This window comes from Mastigoproctus giganteus, chromosome 6 (assembly GCF_048544385.1).
Source record: "Mastigoproctus giganteus isolate SK-2022 chromosome 6, ASM4854438v1, whole genome shotgun sequence".
Classification (NCBI taxonomy): domain Eukaryota; kingdom Metazoa; phylum Arthropoda; class Arachnida; order Uropygi; family Thelyphonidae; genus Mastigoproctus; species Mastigoproctus giganteus.
In genome coordinates, this window is record NC_143580.1 from 232,495,742 (window position 1) to 232,522,026 (window position 26,285).

Genomic DNA, 26,285 nt, shown 5'->3' on the forward strand with positions numbered 1-26,285 from the left:
TCTGCTGAGCCAAGAAGGGCAATGAGATTGGTGAGAAAAACAAAAGGGTGCTCTTACCAAGAAAGTCTTCAGTTCTGCAAATTGCAGGATCTGGAGACAAAGCATCTGTGAGGTGATCTGATTGAGGTGTTTAAGGCTTTGAGTGGATCGAGCATGCTCAGTGCTGCTGATGGTATTATTCCTATTGCTCAGATGACACACACATGATGGGGCATAAATTCAAATTGAGGAAGGACGGTTGCAGGACAGATGTGCAGAAGTTTACCTTCAGCCAATGGATGGTTGATCGTTGGAACAAATTTCCATCTATTGTTGTGGAAGTGGGTAGTTTGAACAAATACAAGAAAGAGCTAGACATACTACTGGAAGAGATGGACAGGTGATGGATTTTTTTTTTTTTGTGATGATGCATTATAAGCTGCTTTCTTACAGCATTTGCTACTACTACAACTAATACTAACAGTAAAAAAAAATAAAAAACCATATTGCTCACCTTATCAGGATTTTTGAGTTTCAGCTGCATATGGAACTGGAAAGCTCTTCTAATGGCTCTGCAGTTTGAATTATTTACATTACATCTTTATTTACAAAAATGTAAAAACAATATAAATTAATTGGAATTTTTTTTTAAAAAAAACTATAGAAAGCAGATAATTCTGAAAGTTCATGCATCAATTTCAGATTTCTAAGATAAAACCATGCCATGCTCTTCGAGTGGACTGTAGTTCAAGCCCATGGTCCAAGCTCATGCAATCTTTAAGCATCTAAATATGCTTAACAATTGTATTTGTGATTTACTGTAAACTCCTCTGGCAGTTCTGCCAGAGTATAAACAAGAAATTATGATCTTAAATTAGGGTTATACACATGAGTTTGTGAACAATTAAAAATGACATATCTAAATATAGGTGTACAATCTCCATGGGTAACAATACACGCATGATACTGATTCACTTTATATCTATGAGTGTTCCTCATGGGGATCTGTACAGCCATGAAAATTCCAACTCATACCATTAAACCACCACCTCCAAACATTTTTTTTTTCAAAATTATGTTAGCAGGATGGAATCTGCTTCCCTGTTTCCTCCAGATGCAAGTGCATTAAGAATTCCACTGAAGACTGCATCTCATCAATCAGTGAAGAGTACCATGATCTACTGTTCTTTAATCCAGTTGACTTGCCATCAACGTCAATTTAAATAAGCCCTTTTGTGTATAGGAGTCAAGAGGAAACAAATGACTAGTCACTGTGCAAAGAGACCCATCTCATGAAGCTTTCTTTAATAGATGATATATCTTCTGGATACAAGCAACACTGTAGGTCCAACAAGTTCTGGAGCAACGTGCTATTTTGTGGAATGACTTGAAGTTAGGATAAGATGATAGAAATCCTTGTATGGAGGCAAAAAAAGACAATCTCTGACATACTTTCAAGTTGTTTTGGAACTGGTTCCAAAGGTCTACTTACGGTGTTGCAGGTCACATTCAGTCACCTGGTCACTTTAGATTGATTTTTTCCTTCCCTCATTTTGCTCTTCACCTAAAAGAATTATCCAAAAAATGTATTTGATATATTCATATGACGACATCTTGAAACTGATGTGAGCAATGAACAAGGAATACAGGAGGTTCTGGAACTAGTTACTGGATTTGCAATTTATAAAAAATTGTGTAACTATTTATTTTTATTAATGACAAATACTGGTTTAATTTTATTTGTTCACTGTCTCACTGAAACTGCTCCACATAGAAAGAATGGACAGATTTATCTGAAACCTAAAAACAACATTGTGCCATATGTAGATGTAAGTGATTAGCATGTTAAGTTGATTGGTGCAGCAGAACATCCAATAATTTGTCTATTACTGACCTGACATAGGAATCTGAAGGTGCTATAAAACTTGGATATACTATTAGCAGGCAAACAAAATGGTGAGTGAATGACCATTTAAGAGTGTGCAATGCCTTTAAACACATAAAGTGACATTATGTACACTTGAATGGTTTTCAATCATTGGATTTTCAGAAACTTAATGATCAATGTGGCAAATCACCATTCATCTGCAACTTGATGCTGAAAGAGTCGTGGATGCTGTTAGCAACAATAGGTACAGGAAAGTACCCTAACACACTGCTAGGGCTATGGTGGCATCAGAAGAACATAAGACTGGGAGGATCAATGGATCCATCAACTAGTGACAGGAAACAGATTTATCACACAATCTGTTTCCTGTTTAGTAGTAGTACTACTACTACTACTGTCAGATTTCCAATGTTGGAAATCTGACAGATTCCAATGTTGACAGATGACTGCATTCTCATCATCCATTGCCTCATCTATCTCTGACAACATCCCATCAGCAACTGCCGTGGCAGGGAGAGAACTGCTTAGTGATAAGAATGGTATTGTGTCATCTTTAGTACAAATCACTTTTCTGTTTGGAATCCAGTGATAGTCATTTGCACATCTGGAGATGTGTCAGGAAGAGAGGTAAATTCAGCCTGCATCAGGAAGCAGCATAGTCGCTAACACCTGGAATCATGATATGGGGGGTCATTAGTTACAATAGCTGTTCACCTCTAATGTCTTGCTGTCAAAGTGAAATTACTAATAGCACTTTGATAGCAAGGCATTGTGCTAAAACTTTTATAAAATTGGTGCTCCTGCCCTTTCTGCATTGCACCCCAAATGCTATTTTTCAGCAGAACAGTGCTCACCCACATATAAATTTCATAACTCTTGACAATAACTTTCTGATGTGCACATTCATCAGATCTCTCATCTACTGAACTCATTTGGGATATGATGAAACCTTCACTGACCTCCACCTCTCAGCCCATTACAGCTGTTGCCAACTCTCACAGCACAAGTGCAAAAAGTAGGGTTCACTGTTCACTAAAATTATATTTACCATCTCTGAAACTCACTGCTGTGATGTTTGGCTGTTTGTATTTCTGTTCACAGAGATCTATTTTGAAACTAAGAGCTACTACGGCTCAGTATATCCTATGTTTTGTCAATACTCAAAAATACACAAGAGTTTACCTCAATACTTCTTCATAGGATGACTTCTGCACCATACTCCCCAAGTAAGATCAACTTTAAAAATGTATAATAACTGCTTTAAAATAATTTAATGTGTTCTTAGCACATGAGCGATCTGACGTGCCAGGATCACAGCCAAAGGTCCAAATCCAACCCAACCCCAGACTCATCAAGCCCTTAACATTGCACTGCTCCAATTTGTACCCCAGTTTTTTATGTGCACCAGTACCAGTATCTTGGTTACAGTAAAACAGCCTATGTATTTACTTGTTTCATGATGATTCCCAGCAGTCCTTGAAATCCCCAGCACCTTGCTTTGAAAGCTACTGTTCATTCCAGTAGAAGCATTACAAGAATCACTTTCACCTTGACTTGCAGCTATTGTTGATTTATTAGTCTGTGTATCCTCCCTCCAAGCTAGCAGTTTTCTGACCCATCCAACACTGCCTCGATAGCATCAGCAAATATTCTTGCACCCTTTCTATTTAAGTGTCATAAATTCATATCTCATAAATTCAAATTGAGGAAAGACAGTTGTAGAACAGATGTGCAGAAATTTGTCTTTAGCCAGAGGGTGGTTGATTTCTGGAACAAACTTCCATCAGTTGTTGTAGAAGTTGACAGCTTAAATAAAATTGAGGCAGAAGTAGACAAACATCTGGAGCAAATGGATGAGTGGAATGGGAAGTGTTTTTTTTTTTTTATTTTTTTGGCTGATTCTGTATAAATCTTGCTTTCTTGCATCATATGCCTCTACTAATGCTAATGCTAAAGTGTTTCGCATTCCTGTAGAAGCATTTTTTCCTGTTAACAAGCACAGATCACACTGAGAAAAATTCTATCCCATGAGCCTTGTAAATTTTTTTTTTATGTTCACTTCCTTAGCTTTTAAGCACCACTTATTTTATAAGTTAATATCAATCTTTCTGAATTAGATACTAAGTTAATGTTAAATTTATCATTTAAAATACGACGTTCACAAAGTGCACGAAGATGCTTCAGAAATATTAATCATAATAAACAAAGTCAAATAAATACCTATCTGTAAAGATACCCTTGTTTAGTATATCTTCTGTAACATCACTAATGAACTTTAAATATCTTTCTTCTTCTCCTCTGCAAAGAAAAGTGACTATATAATTACATCAATTAGCAAGCATTTTTATTTAATGAATTACACATATCTTATATCTTTGGTATGAAATAAGTTCAGATTATATACTAGATTTTATAGGATTAATACTCTCAACATATCTTTTAATTTGTTATGGTATAACTGTCAACAAAAGTAAGAATGAATAAGTGGTAAAGGAGTGCAATAATTTGCATAAGGAATTCACAAATAGATGACTGAATTACGATTTAATACTCAGCTTTGCAAGCAGGACAATGAATCAGATTTATCTCTAGACAGTAAGGCTTATGTTAGTAACATTTCTGTTCTCAATGCAGGAGATATAATAATGAACACAGTTGTCTGTTTATTTAAGCCTGGTGTATCAAGTAAATACTACACTACAGCACTATACAACTGACAGATACAATTCCACTTAATAACCATAAATTCTTTGGCTTAGCACTGAAAGAAAATGAAAGTAATTACAAAACTTCTCAAGTTCATTTAACCTTTAACTGTTTTACCAGTTTTCTGAATGTCTGTGGGCTCTGGGTAGGGAGATTCTGACACCTATGGCCGGCCTCTGTGGAAGAAGTTCCTTTTGGAATTTTTAAACAATATTTAATAAAAAGACACTTCACCATGCAAAATATTTAATTAGTTTATTGGTATGAAAGGATTAATCAATACTTCAGTTATAGCTCGGACACAGCATGGTTTTGTTAAGGGGAAGTCTTGCCTGACCAATTTGATTGGATACTATGATGCAGTCACAAAGGAACTGGATGCAGGGAATAACTTTGATATTATATAATTGGATCTTAGAAAGGCTTTTGATACTGTTGCACATGGAAGACTGCTGCACAAATTGGAGCAGTGTGACATTGGAGGCAAAGTGCTGCTGTGGATAAAGGGGTGGCTGAGAGGGAGAAGACAGAGAGTGGTAATCAATGGACACTGCTCATCGTGGACTAATGTTATTAGTGGAGTCCCTCAGGGCTCAGTGCTGGGTCCATTATTGTTTTCTGTATTCATAAATGATATTGATGATGGTATATCAAGCTTAATGTCCAAGTTTGCAGACGATACAAAGGTAGGCAGGGTTGTCAAGGACACTACTGACACTATGCTGCTGCAACAGGATCTGGAAAGGTTGAGCAGATGGGCTGAGAGGTGGCAAATGAAGTTTAACATTGACAAATGTAAAGTACTACACATGGGAAACAGCAACCCCAGAGCAACGTATTAACTCTGTGGTACTACACTGACAGTGGTAGAGAATGAAAGGGACATGGGGGTGGTTGTGCAGGCAGATATGAAGTTCTGTGAGCAGTGCAGATGGGCTGCAAGAGTAGCTCATGGTGTATTGTCAATGATATATAGGAATTTTTCTAGCAGGGATAAGGAGGTGATTATTCCCTTGTATAAGGCACTGGTCAGGCCATACCTAGAGTACTGTATACAGGTCTGGAGGCTTCATTTCAAGAAGGATGTACAGCTGCTGGAACAAGTACAGAGAAGGGCAACAAGATTAGTGAATGGAACAAAGGGGTGCTCTTATGAAGAAAGGCTTAAGTTTTGCAAATTACAGTGTCTGGAGACTAGGCACCAGCGAGGTGATCTGATAGAGGTGTATAAAGCCTTGAATGGTTTGAGCATGCTCAATGCTGATGGGATTCTTCCTCTTGCTCAGAATAATCACCTGAGAGGGCATAAATTCAAATTGAGGAAAGACAGATGTAGGATAGATGTGCGGAAATTTGCCTTTAGCCAGCGGGTGGTTGGTTGGTGGAACAGACTTCCATCCCTTGTCGTGGAAGTTGATAGCCTAAATAAGTTTAAGGCTCAACTGGACAGGTATTTTGAACGAGCAGAGGGGTGAAGTGGAAGTGGTTTTTTTTTTTTTTTTTTTGGCTGATGCTGCATAAGCTTGCTTTCTTGCATTAAATGCCTATACTAATGCTAATAATATGACCTAAACAGACCCAGTAAATAAACTTTCCTAAATTTTGGATTTCTAAACTACTGGTGGGTTATGGAAATCCATCTTTGGGCCCGGATTTTTCTTCTATGGTAAAAGATACAGTCAAATCTCAACTTTTGGTGTTTTCCAAGTAGGCCTGATCACAGGGTTTGGAATCTAGAAATGTCATCAATTAAAAAGTAGCTCTATTGTGTGGAAGTTTAACTTAGTTAATGTACATAATGAAATTTATGGTTTAATTAGTGTTATATTTCATATTAATTTATGAACAGTTAAGCAATTCATTATGAAAATCACATAATGTCTTATTTTCATCAAGTTTGCACATAAATGCTTTTAAATGATAACTTATTATTTTGACTCAAATGATCAACATTAGAGTAAAATTATTCTCAAAAATCAAAACAAAAAAAAAGGCCTGGTCAGTGATAAAGGCAAAATTTTAATTTAATGGAGGGGGACGAAAAGAGTCTACCAGAGGAGGTTCCAGATTAGGATGTCTTTGACACAGAATATCAGAGAATGCATATACACTACCATTAAAGCAGAAAGAATCAGAATGAACAATTAGAATAAATGAAACAAGGTATAGTTGAGGGAACTAATCATTCAAATTTTGTCAGAAACAGTTTATTGAGTCTTTGGCAGATTTTAGAAGAAAATAATTCAGATCAGAACTGACATTGTGTATATTTGTGAAATGAATGAATTAGGAAGCATTCTTGGAAGGTTTATACTCTTTGGCTACAATCTGTTCCATTAATTTGATTATTCATGATACACTCATGTAGATCCCATTTTTCTTCCAACTCATGTATTAATGAACTTGGTAAAACACCTCCCGCCGTTCCCAACACATTCCATTCAATGCCTCCTGTGGTCTTCCGTCAAAGTGATGATGAATTGATGCTAAGAAAGCTCCAGATCCTGATACTTCCACAGGCACTGTTCTCCTCTTGTTCTCAAAACCTGTGCTCCTGAACTTACTCCTTTTTCACTTTCTTATTCCAAAGGTGTTTTTCCTTCTGCTTGGAAATTTGCTCATTTCCAGCCAGTTCATAAAAAGTGTGACAAATCCCCCCCCATCCAATTATCGTTCCATTACAATTACTTCTACTCTTTCTAAAGTAATAGAGAAATCAATTAACCACCAACTCAAACTATTTAGAAACCTTCCATCTGATCAACAATCGCCAGTATGGATTCCGTCAGTGTGGATCCACTGGTGATATTCTAGCTTATGTTACCCATTTATGGACAGATTCAAAGGAAAAGTTTGGTGAAACACAAGCATTTGCTCTTGACATCTGAAAGGCTTTCGATTGTGTTTGGCATAAAGGTCTTCTAAACAAGCTTCCATTTTATAGTTTGCCAACTGTTTTTTGTAATTGGTTATCCAGTTTTCTCTCTGACCACTCACTGAGGGTGATGGTAGATGGCTCTCTCTCTTCTAACTTCTCCACTAATGCTGATGTCCCTCAAGGTTCAGTTCTTTCCCCCACTCTTTTCCTTTTGTATATTAATGACCTTCTTCCATTGTATGGAAATCCTATCCATAGTTTTGCCAATGATAGCACATTGTATTCCACTTTCCATTTTGAGAAACCTTGCCCTGCTCAATCAGCTTCAACTTCTCGAATATCTGCTACCAATTCCTTAAATGCCGCTCTCCAGGTAATTCTCCAAGTGAGGCAATGACAACTTAGTTGATTTCAGTCCTACTAAGTCTTGTGTTATATCTCGCAAAAAGTATTCTTCTGCTCCTATGCTTATCTTTGGTGACACTCCGATTTCTAGGCAAAATGATATCTCTTTTGGGGATTACCCTGACTTCTAATCTCTCTTGGCACAAGCTCATTACAAATATTGCTTCCTCTGCATCTAAAAAATTTGGTTTTCTCTTTTGCTCTTGGTGTTACTTTTCTTCCAAACAGCTGGTCACTCTGTACAAATCTCAAATTCGTCCTACTATGGAATATTGTTCCCACATCTGGGGCGGTGTCCCCAAACCCTCGCTCACGCTTCCAGATTCTATTCAGAAAAGGATAGTTAGGTTAATTAATGACTCATCTCTAATAGAATCTCTCCACTCTCTGTCTCATAGACGTACTGTTTCTGCTGTATGCCTTTTGTACAGATACTTCCATGAGCACTGTTCTTCTGAATTGGCTTCTATAATTCCCACTCTATTTCAAAATGGTCCAAACACGTGCTGCCACCAGCCAACATCCATTTACTGTCCAACTTCAAACTCACAGAACCAACTTTTCATCTTTCTTGTTTATTCATTCAACTGCCGTTTTCTAGGACAACCTTGCTTCATACGTATTTCCTAAAAATTACAGTCTACAGAAGTTCAAGTCTAATGTCAACAAATATCTTCTTTCGTTTTTTTTCAACCAACCCATGCACGGTACTAAGTACTATAGGTTCTAATATCTTTCGTGTTTGGAGTTTTCTTAAAAAAAAAAAAAAAAATGAGGTAAAAATTGAGTGGGGAGGGGGAACACTGCATGAATTGATTAAATTCATGGGGAAATGCAGAAGCAAATAATCAACATTTCCCCATTTCTTCTTTCGCACAATATGAATAGTCTAAATTTATGATAGGCATCATGGCAAGGTCCAGTAGTCCTTACGTTTTGAGAGTATAGCTTGTTAAATATAATGTTGTCTTGACAGCACATCCAATAAATATATATATATATATATATATATATATATATATATACACACACACACACACTAAATGAACTAGCTGATCAGATGCCTCTTAAGGTATCAGTAAGTGTTCAGTGTAATAGACTATTCCAGTAGGCTGCCTGCAAAAACTATTATATATAAAAGACTTTTATAATTTATGGTGGTATTAATATTAGTATTAGCAAAGGCCACATGGTGCAAGGAAGCCTACGGCTTATGTTGCACCAGCCAAAAAAAATAAAATAATAAAATAATAATGAGAAAAAAATTTTAAAAAATAAATAATTAATAAAAGAAAAGGAAATAGATAACCTATGCAGTTCCCTCCTCCCATAGGGAACTATCCAGCTGACCTTTGTTCCTTGGCTTCTGCTGCAACAATCCCCTATGTGTTTCAATGTCTAAGATACATGTTTCTTTTCACACATACATTAATCTGTTCAGCAGTACATGTGTAAATACACACACACAGATCTATGTTTTGCATGCATGTACTGGGACATACAAAGATCCATGTGCCAAAGATTGCTTCAAACGGAGTGTCCATTTACATACAATTTACCCAGAAATTTTATATTATGTGCTACCACCTCTTATCTATGTTTCCAACTAATTGTGGACACAATTTATAATTAATAAATAAATAAATAAATTTTCTGTTTATACTCCGGGACGACCAAACAGTCAGAGAAGTTCACAAGATAGACAGAATACAAGAAACAGCACTGTGTTTAGCAGTCACGGGCTTGAACCCCGGTCACTCAAGGCACGTGTACTTTTTCACCAGCGCGCCTGACCACTGGGCTACGGCGGCCTTCCGTAGGCCAAAAAACTATATTTATGTTGCCATTAATAAATGGCAGCATAAATATAGTTTGAAAATCACAGCAGAATATTGCACCCGTTGACTCCATTTGTGCAATTTGCACTTAGGAAAGCTGAAATTAAAGAATATTTGTACAATTCAGAACCAGAATTTGATAAAACTATATCAAGTAATACAAAAAAGATGAAGAAGATAATACTGCATCAAAAAAGTAATGATGGGTTTTGTTTACAATTTTTAAAATTCTGATTTCATTCTTGATCCTAGTATTGGGCAATAAAGTCAAAATAAGAACACATTATATTTTAAAATCATAAAATCATTTATGTACAAAGTTTTCATTTTTATAAAATTTCAAACTTCTATGAACAACCACAAAACTGCTATCAAAAATTTGTTGCAGGGGACCACATGGATGGTCTCCTGCAGCAAATTTGTAGTAAACACACTACTGAAAGGGTTAATATTGTACATAGAAGGAAACTGTATTTTTGTCAATACAGCTGTGACAACCCAGGTTCTGCACTGAAGGATTAACTGGCCTCCTATTGATGACATGACAATATCAAAATTGCCAGCTGGGGATGTCACTACATTACAAATAAATGGCATTGGAGAAGTTCTTTTTTTTTCTTTATCTGTAGTGCAACATTGAGAAAACTGGTAGCAATTACTGCAAAATATGAGGGGTTAATGTCATATAAAAAATTTGTCTTTTCAGCATCAAACTTCGGCTTGCTTTAGTCTATTTTCTATAAAATAACGTATACAAGTATTTGGTTTAAATTAAATTCATAATGCAGATAGTAATAAGTTGACTGATAAAAATTCACTACTTCAAAATGGCAAAAAGAAGAATTTATCACCTACTTGGAAAGAGTTTCCAAAGGACTACTGTTAGCTGTGTGCCTTCCTGTAGCAGTTTCATGAAAGGCCGAATCAAGACTAGAAACATGTTTTAAACCAGATGGATTAAATACTCGTGACCATACTTGTTTCCTTGCTTGTGCTCTATGGGCTTGATCTGCTAACCATTGCTTATGACTAGAGCTATCTAGATCTTTACTGGTGTAAAGATTCTGCTGCAGATCTTCATCGTCCTCCCAGTTTGGATATACCTGAAAAAAATAAATGATAATAAAACCTTTTTCCTCTGTAATTGTTCTGGAATATAGATATTTAAGGTGTTTTGTTGCTTATATAGAAAAACCAACATTTTATGCAATAAAATGATTATTACAATTAAATTATGATAATATTTTATTTACAGAATTCTGCTGAATAATAATAGTTCCCTTTCCTGAAATTGAAACTCTTGCCTTACCTTTAATAGCCATCATTAAGGGTTCCGTACGTACTGTCAACCATAAAGTTCCTGCACTATCAACTCTGTGGTACTATCTAGATTGTAGCTGATGATCAAATCCAGAATATGCTCATAAAGGTACAAATCATTTAGTTGATTTTAAAATTTTGTTTCCCTCCCAACTGCTTCAATGTTAGCATGGAGGGATCAACTAGACTAATGATGAATGTTAATCATTAGTCTAGTTGTGAAGGGAAACAGACAAGCAACAGTGGATTGTGTGCAGAATTTAATGTGTGTTATGGGTAACCTGTCTTCACAAAAATGGCTGAAAGGTAACTGCACATATTGTTCATTTGTTCATTATACCTGCCAGTTACAAAATGTGTGCCACCAGTGGTGCAAAGGGTTATAGACTGTAGATTGCTTAGCAGTGACAGAATATGATATGATGAATCATCCTTTGCTGATTTCACAGTGACTGGATGCATTCATGTGGTGAAAGCTGAAGAAGCTACATTTTATGGATTGCCTACACCTAACAGTCAAAAGTTCAGGTGGTTCCATAAGATGTTGGGCACATTTACCTAGCATGGCCTGGTAAATGTACCTTGATACACAGAAATTCTGCAGCAGTTTAATGGGTGAGTTCTATCCAGGGAAGGCTTGTCCCAGAATGATAGTTCTATACTTCAGAGGGTCCTATCATGGGCACTGGCAGAATATTTTGAAAGGTGGGGCAAAAAAAAAAAAAAAAAAAAAAACTACAGTAGAATGTTGATTATCCAAACCACTGCAGCCCCCTCCCCAAAAATTACAGAAGTTAAAAATCAAATGTTGGCTTTAACTACTGTATGGACCCAGGATAGTCTCCCGTGACCTTGTTTATTTGTTGTACAGCTGTCTGTTATGAGCTCGGAAGTATGATGGGTAGGGGGCGATTAGCTTTTACTCAGTCTGCTGCAAGTTACTGCAGTGTGAGGTTATTTCAGGTGTTTTGTTTCTAATCACTCAATGTTCAAGTTTTTGTTCGTGGCCATTTCAGAGTGAAATATTGTGTCATTTTGCTTTTTAATTTAAATACTTTGCCCCTTTGTGTTAATAATGGCATCTACAGGCAAAAGAAACCACAACATGTTGTCAATTGAAGACAAGAAAAGAGCGAAACCAGTGTATCTCTTGCTAAGATTTTTAACATTGGTAAAGTAACCATATCTGACATAAAGAGCAGGGAAAAAAATGAAATTTTGAAGTTTAATTCAAAGTTGGACAATGAACATGGCTCAAAAAAAAGGAAAACTATGAAAAAAGCTAGTGATGAGAAATTAGAAGACACTGTTTATTTATGGTTTCTACAAAAGAGAGATAAACCTATTTCTGGACCTCTTTTATGCAAAAAAGCATTACAGTTAAATAAAAATTTAAAAGCCCATCTGAATTTAAAGCCAGTACAGAATGGCTGAAAAATTTCAAATCTTGCCATGGTATAAGGGAGCTTGAAATTCAAGGAGAAGCTTTATCAGGTGATGTCCCAGAAGCAGAAGCTTTTAAAGAGTCTTTTCTGAAAATGGCAGAGAAAGAAGGTTTTCCAAGGATGACGTTTACAATGCAGATGAAACTGGTCTTAATTGGAAGTTGCTCCCTCATAAATCACTTGCATCACAACGTGAAATGGCTGCTCTTGGTTTCAAAGCTAACAAACAGCATGTTACAGTTATGGTGGGTACAAATGCAAGTGGACAGCATGTTTTACCATTTTTGATGATTGGGAAATCCAAGATGCTTTAAAGGTGTAAAGTGCCTACCAGTACAATATAAAGGACAGAAAAATGCTTGGATGAATTCCGTTTTAATGGATTGGTTTAGCCAAGATTTTATCCCAAGTGTGAAGAGGCATCGAGAAAATAAGGGTAAAGCTGGAAAAGTTTTGTTTATTATCGATAATGCACCATCCCACCCTCTTGAAAAAATGAATTCAATTGACAATAACTTCATTGTCAGGTTTTTACCACCAAATGTTACAGCTTTGCTGCAACCAATGGATCAAATTGTTATAGAAAAACTAAAAAAGATGCACAAAAAACAAGTTAGTGTCGCTTGCTGCTACCAGAGGGAGATGAAGAGAGCATGGTTGAGTTTTCAAAGAAGCTCAACATAAGGATTGTTGCTACATGTTAGCAGATGCCTGAAATGTCAGAGAGAAATCTGAAAAAGGCATGGCATAAACTTTGAGGTGCTGCCAAAGAGATGGTCACAAGTGCAAGATTTGAATGAAGACAATAGGTGAGATTGTAACTTTATTTCAAGGGATTCCCGGGTTTTCCGAGTGTGAGCAAGATGATGCAGAGGCATGCTTAAACAACAGTGCAAATGATCCTGGTTATCCATATTTTAACCAAAGAAGAAATTGTTGCTTTAGTCCAGGATGAAGGACGTGCTGACTTTAACCAAGATAATTCTGATGACGAAGAAGAAGAGGGAGCGGACCTGCTCATGCACAGGCCTTCACTGGCTAGAAACTGCAATGGCATGGTGTGAGAAACTGTCTGAATGCTCAGTCTCTGAAAATATTGCTATTAAAGAGGATGAGACCTCACCACGAAAAAAAGACAATCTCACATGGTTTAAAGGAAAATTCAAGATTACATATTTTAAAAAATAAATTTTCACAAATTACACAAATAAGATTATAAGTGTGCAATTACTTGTGTTTGTTTATTTCTGTTTATGTTAAAAAAAGTGTGATTTATAGTTGAAACCATGTAAAACAACTAGGTAAGCTCAAAATAAATGTAATATATAATATACATTGTTTCTTCAAAACGTTTTGGTTATTATTTACAAACCATTTCCTAAATCAATTTTCTATAATACTTCATATTTCAAAATACAGTAGCAATAACCTTGCGTACAATAATTTAATTGTAGGCCTAATTACACTTTGTTTCATATAAACTGAGTATTCTCATGTATGTTTGATTATCCGAACTATTTGATTAACCGAACCTACCCTGGTCTGAATTAGTTTGGATAATTGACGTTCTTCTGTATTACATTATGATCACCCAGTAAGTTATTACATATACCCATATGTATTGTGTCTGTAAATTGTGTGTGTTCTCTGGTCAATTTGCCTGTTTTGCTGGCCGAAAAAAACTATTTCTGGGAAAAAACCTTGCTATCTATGCCTGAGACTGACTAACTCAGCCATGGAGTGAAAAATACCCATAAAATTTCCTTGTGTCATCAACAGGATTCGAACCTGGGTCTTTTTCCGCTCTGTGTGGGGAGGACGATGACAATATCACTGTGCCACTCATGCAGACTGAAGGGGGTGCATGTGGGAAGAAATTTTGTGTTCACCAAATTTTCGAATTCATGCAATATCTTAATTAAGTCAAGTTTGACTGATTTATGCGTACAGCCGAAACAATGTTTCTTGACCAGTGGGAGAAAGTACTGCACAGGCTGTGAGTGCATTCAGGCAGAGTGAAAAAAGAAAAATGTGCAAAATTTCGTCATTGGCAATGAAGATTTTATAAATGCAACTATATTTGCAGAGAAGCCGAGAAGATTGCAATTTTTATTTAAAGATAATGACGAAAATTAATGGGATCTAATTCTGTTTTGAAAGAGTTATTTTAATTTTGTTCTTGTTTTGATTAATTATTTGAATTATTATTTTTTTTTTGTAAAATTTGTATTATTTTAATTGTTCAATAAATTAATCAAAATATTAAAAATTGCCTATTACTTCGCCATTAAAAAAGGTGGTGCACTTGCATCACGCTGCCAGTGCCCATGGGTCCTTTATTGCAGGAAATGTGCAACCTGGGGGTTCTGACCTCCTTGGGGATTGCAAAAGAAGTTTGAGGGGTCACAAGGGAGGACTGCCAATTAAGAAATGTTGAAAAAGAAACCATATCGTGTGACATTGTAGTTCAATGTTTTTCAAAGTTTTATCATATCACACAATGTTGTGTGATATGATAAAAGTATTATGTATTGTAGGACCTGCAATGCATGCTAAATGATAAAAATATTATGTTTGGGGCTTATTTATTTCCAAAATTCTTTAATTGGTGACACTTCTTGGCAACCCCATTGTAGTTCCTACAATGCCATGCAATATGATAAAATAAATAAAATGTAGTTGAACAACTGGGATAAGCCTTCTGATATTATCTTCTGCCTACGATGGTTGTTATTGTACTTGTTACTGAAACTTGTTAGTCTGTTTCATATATCTGACATTTTTTTTAAATGCATGGACAATGAAGTGCGAGTGAGTGTGTGTTTCTATTCTTCTGTTTTTTGTCTTTCTATTCTTTATACTGTATCATCTTCATCGTATAAATATAATAAATACTATTCAAAACCTATAAATGACATATTTTTAAATTGTTCCCTAGGCAAATAGACAGGGGTCACATATCACTGTCATCTAAATTTAGGGGACACAAGTATGAAAAGGTTGCATATCCCTGCTATACTGTCAAGCTGTGGTTCATGAAGTTATCAATCTGTCATGGAGCTCCCAACTACCTGACATTAATCCTACAGAACAGCTGGAAGAGTTTCTGGAGCAGTACTTGCAATGTGGTTTCTGAAACCACCTACATGGATTGGACTTCTTTGAGGACAAATGATGCCAAATCCCTGTAGCACACTTCCAAAGTCTTGAATTCTGTGCCCTAACACATCAGCATCGTTCTAACTGCAAAAGTGTTTTTTTATTTACTTACTGACTTTTTGCAAGTGCATTGATTACCTTGTCCAGTACCTGCAGTTTAATTTGGTCACCAAATTAACAATATATAGATAGGGTAGCTTGTTAAACAAGGAATGAATAGTAGTCAGTCTCTATGCCAAGTATTATTCTTATCAGTAATGCAGCATCCGGGTATAATGCATGAACCTGGTAGTAGGCACAATGGATGCTATCTCATTGGCCTAAAGCTATTTACTGTGCTAAATACTTCGAAATGGATATTTCTTTTTACTAGTGACTGTCTTGGTCCTCAGGATATGAAGGAATTAGCTCCATGGACCAGGACAGTCAGCAGTATGAAGAAACCTGCAGAAATGTTTTTTTTTTAATCATTGATAATTTGTAGAAAGTTAATTTAATGTATAGTTTATATTTAATTAACTTTTCCAAATTCTAAATAAATTTCCACTAGCTCATAACTATTTCCTTCAGACCTCTGAAATAAGGAAATGGTGTACCAATTTCAGTCACACAACAAATGGTCTCTACTAGGAGCATTACAACAACAACATTGTTGTGACCAGATTCTTTGATGAATTGAAATGATTTTGTTGCTCAAGGAACATAAATTTTTTAAAAGGCAGTGGTTTCAACAGGATGGCACAACATCCCACACAACAGTGCTCTATGGCCAAGATGTAATGCACCATAAACTCATATAACCCTGGACTTATTCATCTAACACTATGAGAACCTCTCATTTCAAGAAGAACTGACTATCTGTATCCAGCTTACTCACCTGAATATAATACCATCAGATGTCAATTTGTGGGAGACTGACAAGACGAAAGGTTTCAGTGATCCAATACCAAGACCTCTGCAAGATCTACAGGAAAACATAGTACATGTTCTTTAAAGCATACCAGCGGAGCCCATTCGAAAGATGTATTCAAAACTTTGATGAAAAAATAACTACAGTGTCTTGAACTGGAAGGCATTCACCACAAATACATCCACTGATGAAGTGTACCATAATCATATAAAATTAAATAAAGCTATTTTAAGATACTTTATTTTGGGCTGTATCATAGAAAATTATTTTCAAGCATTTATAAAATATATTAAGTAGTTTTGAAGTAATGTCATTGTTTTGATATTAAAAAAAAATAAATATATATATATTTTTTCAAGAGTAACTTGTTTACTGTAAATATTAATCACCCAAGTGGCCAGTTAAATAAAACAATCCAAGATTTTGAAACATTTTAAATGTTTCAAAATCTTGAAACATTTAAAATGTTTCAAGATTTTAAAGATTAATTTGCATTTCTACTATTTTTTAAAATCTCATTCTATAAATAAAGCTTGATTTAGGAAGGATATTGAGCTGTTAGAATGAGTACAGAGAATGACAATGAGATTGGTGAGGAGAACAAAGGGGTGCTCTTACCAAGAAAGGCTTCAGGTCTGAAAATTGCAGCATCTGGAGACTAGGTCCTGCGAGGTGATCTGATTGAAGTGCTTAAGGCTTTGAATGGATTGAGCAAGCTCAGTGCTGTTGGCATTCTTCCTCAGACTATGCATATGACAGGGCATAAATTCAAAGTGAGGAAGGACAGTTGCAGAATAGATGTGAAGTTTGCCTTCAACAAGCAGGTGATTGATTGCTGGAACAAACTTCATCTGTTGTCTTGGAAGCTGATAGCTTAAATAAATTCAAGGATGAACTAAACAAACTATTGGATGTAAGAGATAGGTTAAATGGGAATTTCTTTTTTTTTTTTTTTTTTTTTTGGGTTGATGCTGTATAAGCTTGTGCATCATATGCCACTAATGCTAATATATGAATTTTGTTCTTTACTCATATTTAAAATGCATGGCAAAATATTTTATCCAAGAATCTCATGAAATAATGGTTTATATAGATACTTTATGACATTGGGTCAATTCCATAATACCATCTTCCAATAAACAGTGACATTTACAATAAACTTTAATAATTAGAACATTTAAAAAATCACTAAGCAGCACAAAGTCCAGGCCATTTGGGTGGTTAAACAATGATGTCATCATGCTTGGCCTATTCTAACATTTAGTGTGAAAAAACTGACAAGCATAACATTTATCTGTAGGTATCCTTAATTTACAGTTACCTTAGATGTTAGAAAATTATGACATCCTTTTTTTCTAAATGGAGGATTATAGCATCTCATTTCTCTTACTTTTGACTTTGTTGTGTTGTTCAAGAGTAATCGAGGCTCAAATAACTTTTCAGGAGTAAAATATCCTTGGTGGTGTTTTAGAAGATCACCTTTAACAATTCTCTTTGTACTAAAACCATTTGTTGAAAGATTCTGGCTAGATGTTAACTGCATATTTGATGAAAATGCTCCTTGACTGACTGCTTCCAAATACCATGTAATCTTATCAGCCACATTATTGCTTGATGGAGAAGGAGAACGAACATGGTTCTTTCGAGTAAAAGATTTAATTTTTACATTATTCTGCAAGAAAACAAATTTATAAGAGATGGTAATAAAATAATTAAATAAAATGTTATTAAATTACTATCATGCATTTTTACTCTATGTAAATTCAAGGCAACCAATGACATGAACAAGTTAAAGGGCATTATTTTAACACACAGAGCAGAGCAGAGTCTATCATATTAGCTTAATCTGACAACCAGATAGGCTATTTTATTTGGTGATTATCAAATCTTCACCGACTTTGAGAAACAGAAAATACTGAGCTGTACTCAGATAAATAAGTTTATATATATAAAGTTGAACTGCAGTTTGAAATAAGTTAGAAAATACGAATAAGTTTGAAAATGAAGGTTGAATTTCATAAAACAGTCATTCATAACTGTAGTGGCAAACAATGAGTTTGCCAACAGTTAAGCTAGTTACAAGGGGGCTCAAGAAATACGTTGGAAGGCCTCAACTTTTTTTATAATTACAGGTTTCCCTCAACAACCATGGGGAGAGGGTGGGGAAATGGAGACCAGCAAACTCTTGTCACAAGCACAAACTGTGAACAGCAAATACTTAGACATAATGGAAAAAGATGGATTATTAGAAAACAGGCCTTGTGCGTTGGGTTGCATTATATCATCAAAGTTTCTTGCGACGACCAACTAACTGGTTAAAATAATATTGTATTTTAACGCTTTTATTTTATTTCTGTTTTATCTATGTATATATTATATTTTTATTTTAATAAATTTATTTTAACCAGTTAATCGGTTGTCGCAAGAAACTTTGATGATATAAAGTGGATTATATTCCATGTGAGTTGAAAAATTATAGAAATTGATTTTTAAGCAATAGAAAAAGGAAAAATTAGTATTGAAAATTATTTGTATAAACAATATGCAAATGTTTAAATTGCCAAAAGACTATATATGAGGCTTTAAAAGATGAGAGATGATACATGCGATTTGTTGATGGAAGAGCTAGATGCAGTAGTAGTAGAAGCAATAGAAATTGATGCAGTGAACACAAATTGGATTTAAGATTTGTGATTAAAAGCTGATTGGCTTCTATTTTAATATTTTTATATCTATATATGAGATAATACAGTAATTTCAGTTCAATAAATCTGCATTAGATTACTTTACTATTTTTTTTTTTTATGAAAACCCCAAACAGGAGAGGTATTAGAACCTATAGTACTTAGTACCATGCTTGGGTTGGAGATTGAGAAGATATTTGTTGACATTAGATTTGAACTTGTGTAGACTGTAATTTTCAGGAAATATGTATGAAGGAAGGTTGTTCCAGAAAATGGCAGTTGAACGAATAAACGAGAAAGATGAAAAGTTGGTTCTGTGAGTTTGAAGTTGGACAGTAAATGGATGTTGGCTGGTGGCAGCACGTGTTTGGACCATTTTGAAATAGAGTGGGAATTATAGAAGCCAATTCAGAAGAACAGTGCCCATGCAAGTATCTGTACAAAAGGCATGCAGCAGAAACAGTACGTCTATGAGGCAGAGAGTGTAGAGATTCTATTAGAGATGAGTCATTAATTAACCTAACAATCCTTTTCTGAATGGAATCTAGAAGCGTGAGGGAGGTTTTGGGGACACCGCCCCAGATGTGGGAACAATATTCCATGGTAGGGCGAATTTGAGATTTGTACAGAGTGACCAGATGTTTGGAAGAAAAGTAACACCAAGAGCGAAAGAGAAAACCAAGTTTTTTAGATGCAGAGGAAGCAATATTTGTAATGAGTTTGTACCAAGAGAGATTAGAAGTCAGGGTAATCCCCAAAAGAGATATCATTTTGCCTAGAAATTGGAGTATCACCAAAGATAAGCATAGGAGCAGAAGAATACTTTTTGCGAGATATAACACAAGACTTAGTAGGACTGAAATCAACTAAGTTGTCATTTGCCCCACTGGAGAATTACCTGGAGATCGGCATTTAAGGAATTGGTAGCAGATATTCGAGAAGTTGAAGCTGATTGAGCAGGGCAAGGTTTCTCAAAATGGAAAGTGGAATGCAATGGGCTATCATCGGCAAAACTATGGATAGGATTTCCATTCAATGGAAGAAGGTCATTAATATACAAAAGGAAAAGAGTGGGGGAAAGAACTGAATCTTGAGGGACATCAGCATTAGTGGAGAAGTTAGAAGAGAGAGAGAGCCATCTACCATCACCCTCAGTGAGCGATCAGAGAGAAAATTGGATAAGCAATTACGAAAAACAGTTGGTAAACCATAAGATGGAAGCTTGTTTAGAAGACCTTTATGCCAAACACGATCGAAAGCCTTTGAGATGTCAAGAGCAACTGCTTGTGTTTCACCAAACTTTTCCATTGAATTTGTCCATAAATGAGTAACATAAGCCAAAATATCACCAGTGGATTGACACTGACAGAATCCATACTGACAATCGTCGATCAGACAGAAGGTTTCTGAAAATCAATTAACCGCCAACTTAAGAGTTGGCGGTTAATTGATTTCTCCATTACTTTAGAAAGAGTAGAAGTAATTGCAGTAGGATGATAACTGGATGGGAGGAATTTGTCACCCTTTTTAGGAACTGGCTGGATATGAGCAAATTTCCAAGCAGAAGGAAAAACACCTTTGGAATAAGTAAGTGAAAAAAGGTGGCAAAGAACAGGAGTAAGTTCAGAAGCACAGGTTTTGGGAACAAGTGGGAAAATACCATCAGGACCTGGAGCTTTTTTTGCATGAAGATTCGTCAAAATCCTTCTGACATCCTTTTGACGGAAGACCACAGGAGGCATTGAATGAAGCATGTTGAGAATGGTGGGAGGTGTTTTACCAAGATCATTAATACATGAGTCGGAAGAAAAATGGGATGCTAGCAGGTCAGCTTTATCCTTGGCTGAAGTGACAATAGAACCATCTGGGTTTGACAGAGGTGGCAGCAGAGATGGACAAAAGTTGCAGCCAATAGCTTTGGCAAGAGACCAGAATGCTCGGCTACCATTAGGGCAAGAAGCAAGTTTTCTACTCTTAGCCTGTTGAAAATCTAGTTTGGACTGATTAATAATTGCTGTATTCTTGAAGAATTGGAAACAAGCCAATTATGATATGCAACGTTCTTCTCTTGAACAGCCTTAGCACATTTATTGGAAAACCAAGGTTTAGATAAAGGTTTAGATCGAGGTGTATAAGGCCTTGAATGGTTTGAGCAGGCTCAATGCTGACAGGATACTTCCGCTTGTTCAGATTAAGAAGAACCTGAGGGGGCACAGATTCAAATTGGGGAAAGACAGTTGTAGAATAGATGTGCAGAAGTTTGTCTTTAGCCAGTGGGTGGTTGATGCTGGAACAGACTTCCATCTGGTGGAAGTTGATAGCTTAAATAAATTTAAGGCTGAACTAGACAAACATTTGACATTTGGAGTGACTGGATGGGTGAAATAGAAAGGTTTTCTTTTGGCTGAGCTGTATAAAAGCTTGCTTTCTTGCATCATATGCCTCACCTAATGCTAAAGTCAGGGATGCCATCCATAAAATGAGTAACGCTTTTATTGTGCGCAATCTTCTTTTGATAAGAAGCAGCCTTAGCATAATAAAAGTTTTCCCAAATTTGGAACTTATTCATGTCAGGACATGATCGGTATGGTGAAAGGTAGATGAAGCAAAGGTAAAGTGAGAACAGAGGTATGCTAACTGCTTTTATGAACTTTTGTGACGTCTTCTGAAGACCTGTAAATCTTGCAAGCTCTACAGGTAAATACTCTACAAGTAAGTTATGCTGTAAAGACTCTACGAAGCCTCACCAGTTACAACCAGATAACAGTCATCCTGCATGAAGGTGCCAGTTCTTCTAGAGATAGTATGTTTTGGAACTGGTTCTACAGTCTGCTTTCAACACTGCAAGTCACATTTATTCACCTGGTAACTTTGGTTTGACTTTGTCTTGCTTCATTTTTTCTCCACTGCTCTCTACTTTAAGTATCATCCATATGGTGTCCTTGTGACATTTTCACAATGATTGATATTTACATTTTTCACTTATTTGGAAAATATGCAAAATTTATTTATGTTTTTGTGTTTGTTTCTTAGTTTGTGAACATCAGTGTTCCTTGACATGGTGATCGTTTTCACAACTTCATACAATGTATGAAAAATTTACATTTTAGACACTATTCTGGGTAATAATTCCTTAGCAGGCTCTTAAGAATATATTTATTAGAGCACTTAGCAACTCATGTTAGATGTAATATTCATTTCTTCTATAGAAAATGATTGATGGGTGCATGACTCTTGCCATGTGCAAATCATTAATAGAGATAGCAGTTTCTACAACTGCCTAGACAATGGCACCATTATTTCCTGAAATTGTTTTCCTATGCAGCAGTTTTCTTCCTGAACATGATATGGGATGAACGCTTATGTTCATTTGCAGTATAAAGCAAACTAACAATTACAACTTTGCCTTTCATACAGAAATGCAGGCGCAATATAGCTGAAGCAGCTTTTGCGCCATAAAACCATAAACAACAACAGAAGTGCATATGTTGATTTCTCTTTGCAGTCAACTCGTCTAGAGTATGGCATATCAAAAGAATCTGTTTATTTAGCAAACTTGTTAATAAAACATCAAACAATAACTACATAAAAAGCGTGCAAAGTAAATGAATTTCTCTAGTATACCATTTGCGATTATTCATTTTAAAGAAGGGTTAGATGAGTACACTGAATAAGCCTGACTTCCTTGTATTGATTGTACTGACTTCCTTGATTTATTATTACTAATGTTAAATTGATGTTATTACTATTATAGATGACTGAAGAACCCTGTGAGATTGGGAGTTATATGCATTACTATTATAGTTTTTTCTAAAATACCCAAATGGGAACTATATATATATATATATACATATATCATTACAGAATCATACCAGTGTTTCTTGTCCCAGTTTAACATGAGAAGATGATGGTGAAGATGGAATACATTCACTATATGAATTGGTTCTTGATGTACCAGAAGAAGACTGCCAAAACTGTTGCTTTTTTTCTATTTCAAAATTAAAAAAAGTACAAATAAAATGATGCTTTCATTATTGTAAAGTATGAAAGTGTTATAAAATATATATCTAATTAATAAAAAAAGCAAAAAATTTCACATTACAAGACAATTAAATGATATTCATCTAGAAATCACCTCATACCATCATAGCCTTCTGTGTGAAGAGGAAAACAAATAAATAAATAAAAAGTTTTTTTGCATTTTTTGTTTTCTGGACAATATACATTATAAGTTATGACAAGTGTTTGTATATTTTATCTTTTAATAAAGATTTAACTTTTAACATCATTCTTGATTTCAATGCTCATCATTTGTTACCGGTTATAAGGTGGTTTGTTTTATGTTGTGTACTGTAGTTATGTCTGTTTTTAAAAGAAAGAAAATTGTTACTTTAAACATGCAGTTTTCACATGAGAATTTGTTTGTTACTCTGAATTTGAGTGATGCAACTGCACTGTGGTCACAGTTGATTTATGTAAATTTTAATTGTATACAGTAATCTTTTTTTTTTTTTTTTTTTTTGGTAGTTGTTGGCGCATCGGCTTCTGTGGCCATAATGCACCTCCCAAGGTTTTTTTGCAGTACTTTGATCCAAACCCAAGGCGGGATTCAAACCCGCGACCTTTGGGTTGCCAGGCAGGTGCTTTACCCACCTGGCTAGCCCGGTCGGCGTATACAGTAATCAGTTTCATTCAGGTCATAAAACAGATTTTGAACAGCTAATATTATGTAGCAGAACAAAAGAATGAGAGAGAGAGAGAGAATACATAATCCAGTTCTACAGTGCTCACTGTGACAGTTTTATCTATTATTTAAATTTAAATCCACATAAAACTATTTAAATTCCTTCTAATTTTTATGTGATTTTTTTTTTAATAGAGAACAAAGAGAAGCTGGTTCTCCTCTACATAAAGAACATATCCCAAGATGTGTTCTAGATATTATTATAGCAGAGGAATAGATTTAGCTTGGAGCTCTGCTACAAGTTTTGTATTTTAAAGATCACAAAATATCATTATTTGATTAATGTATGTAGTAAATGTAAGTTAATTGAAAGCAGTTATTTTAATGAGGTTGTTCATATCATGTAGATACTAAACATTTGAAAAAAGAACTAAGGAAATGGAGAATGTAAATTTAATCGTGCATAACTAAATGATCACAAGGGTCAGAATGCTAATAGTGACCCATAATAATCAGATCAATTTGATTTCACATTACAGCTCTATTAATGTTTTTAATTCTATGAGCTTCAAACATCATTTCTGCATTGCTTGTTATTGAAAAGTTTTAATAAATTATTAGCACATTTTGAGAAAATAACAAAAAACAACATAACAAAATAAAAATAGTAAATAATAAAAATAGTAAATAAATAAATAAAAATTCCTTTTGCAATTTCTTTACTTTCATTGCAGCTTAGGTAGAAGTTTTTATATTGTACTTGGAAACATGCATCTATCTGCAAAATGATTAGAAAAGGCCTGATTTTTTTTATAATCAAAAATTATTGAGGATTTTAATTATTTTATCACTTTTTTTGCAGTCAAATGCATGAGTAATCACTTCACAGCCATCAAAAAAATATAGTTGCATTTAAATAGTTACCTAGATTTGTACTTAGTAATCTAACCACTTTATCAAATTGGTTATTGTCTTCAACATGGCCATGCTGATAATAAAGGATTGATTTAGCATTAGCATTAGTAGAGGCATTTGATGCAAGAAAGCAAGCTTATGCAGCATCAGCCAAAAAAAAAAAAAAACCACTTCCACTTCACCCCTCTGTTCGTTCAAAATACCTGTCCAGCTGAGCCTTAAACTTATTTAGGCTATCAACCTCCACCACAAGGGATGGAAGTCTGTTCCACCAACCAACCACCCGCTGGCTAAAGGCAAATTTCCGCACGTCTATCCTACATCTGTCTTTCCTCAATTTGAATTTATGCCCTCTCAGGTGATTATTCTGAGCTAGAGGAAGAATCCCATCAGCATTGAGCATGCTTAAACCATTCAAGGCTTTATACACCTCTATCAGATCACCTCGCTGGTGCCTAGTCTCCAGACACTGTAATTTGCAAAACTTAAGCCTTTCTTCGTAAGAGCACCCCTTTGTTCCATTCACTAATCTTGTTGCCCTTCTCTGTACTCGTTCCAGCAGCTCTACATCCTTCTTGAAATGAGGCCTCCAGACCTGTATACAGTACTCTAGGTGTGGCCTGACCATCGCCTTATACAATGGAATAATCACCTCCTTATCCCTGCTGGAAAAATTCCTGTATATCATTGACAATACTCCATGAGCTACTCTTGCAGCCCGTCTGCACTGCTCAGAGAACTTCATATCTGCCTGCACAACCACCCCCAAGTCCCTTTCATTCTCTACCACTGTCAGTGTAGTACCACAGAGTTGATACGTTGCTCTGGGGTTGCTATTTCCCATGTGTAGTACTTTACATTTGTCAATGTTAAACTTCATTTGCCACCTCTCAGCCCATCTGCTCAACCTTTCCAGATCCTGTTGCAGCAGCATAGTGTCAGTAGTGTCCTTGACAACCCTGCCAACCTTTGTATCATCTGCAAACTTGGACATTAATCCTGATATACCATCATCAATATCATTTATAAATACAGAAAACAATAATGGACCCAACACTGAGCCCTGAGGGACTCCACTAATAACATCAGTCCACGATGAGCAGTGTCCATTGATTACCACTCTCTGTCTTCTCCCCCTCAACCACCCCTTTATCCATAGCAGCAATTTGCCTCCAATGTCACACTGCTCCAATTTGTGTAGCAGTCTTCCATGTGCAACAGTATCAAAAGCCTTTCTAAGATCCAAGTATATAATATCAAAGTTATTCCCTGCATCCAGTTCTTTTGTGACTGCATCATAGTATCCAATCAAGTTGGTCAGGCAAGACTTCCCCTTAACAAAACCATGCTGTGTCTGAGCTATAACTGAAGTCTTGTCTAAATGATCCTGCAGTGCGTCTTTAACCAGTGCCTCCATTAATTTTCCTGGAACAGAAGTCAAGCTCACAGGTCTATAATTACTTGTGTCAGCCTT

General features: G+C 35.6%; 1 protein-coding gene across 1 annotated transcript in view; it reads right to left on the bottom strand.

Moving 5' to 3' along the window:
- LOC150085084 (uncharacterized) overlaps positions 1-26,285 on the bottom strand; it is a 50,027-nt gene that overhangs the window by 6,990 nt on the left and 16,752 nt on the right. Inside the window, exons 6-10 of the mRNA XM_090376458.1 lie at positions 23,085-23,200; positions 17,919-18,200; positions 10,550-10,797; positions 4,088-4,165; positions 494-551 (exon numbers count right to left, since the gene is read on the bottom strand). Of these exons, the coding sequence (XP_090232584.1) occupies positions 494-551; positions 4,088-4,165; positions 10,550-10,797; positions 17,919-18,200; positions 23,085-23,200 (782 nt within the window). The remainder of the gene's footprint in view (positions 1-493; positions 552-4,087; positions 4,166-10,549; positions 10,798-17,918; positions 18,201-23,084; positions 23,201-26,285) is intronic.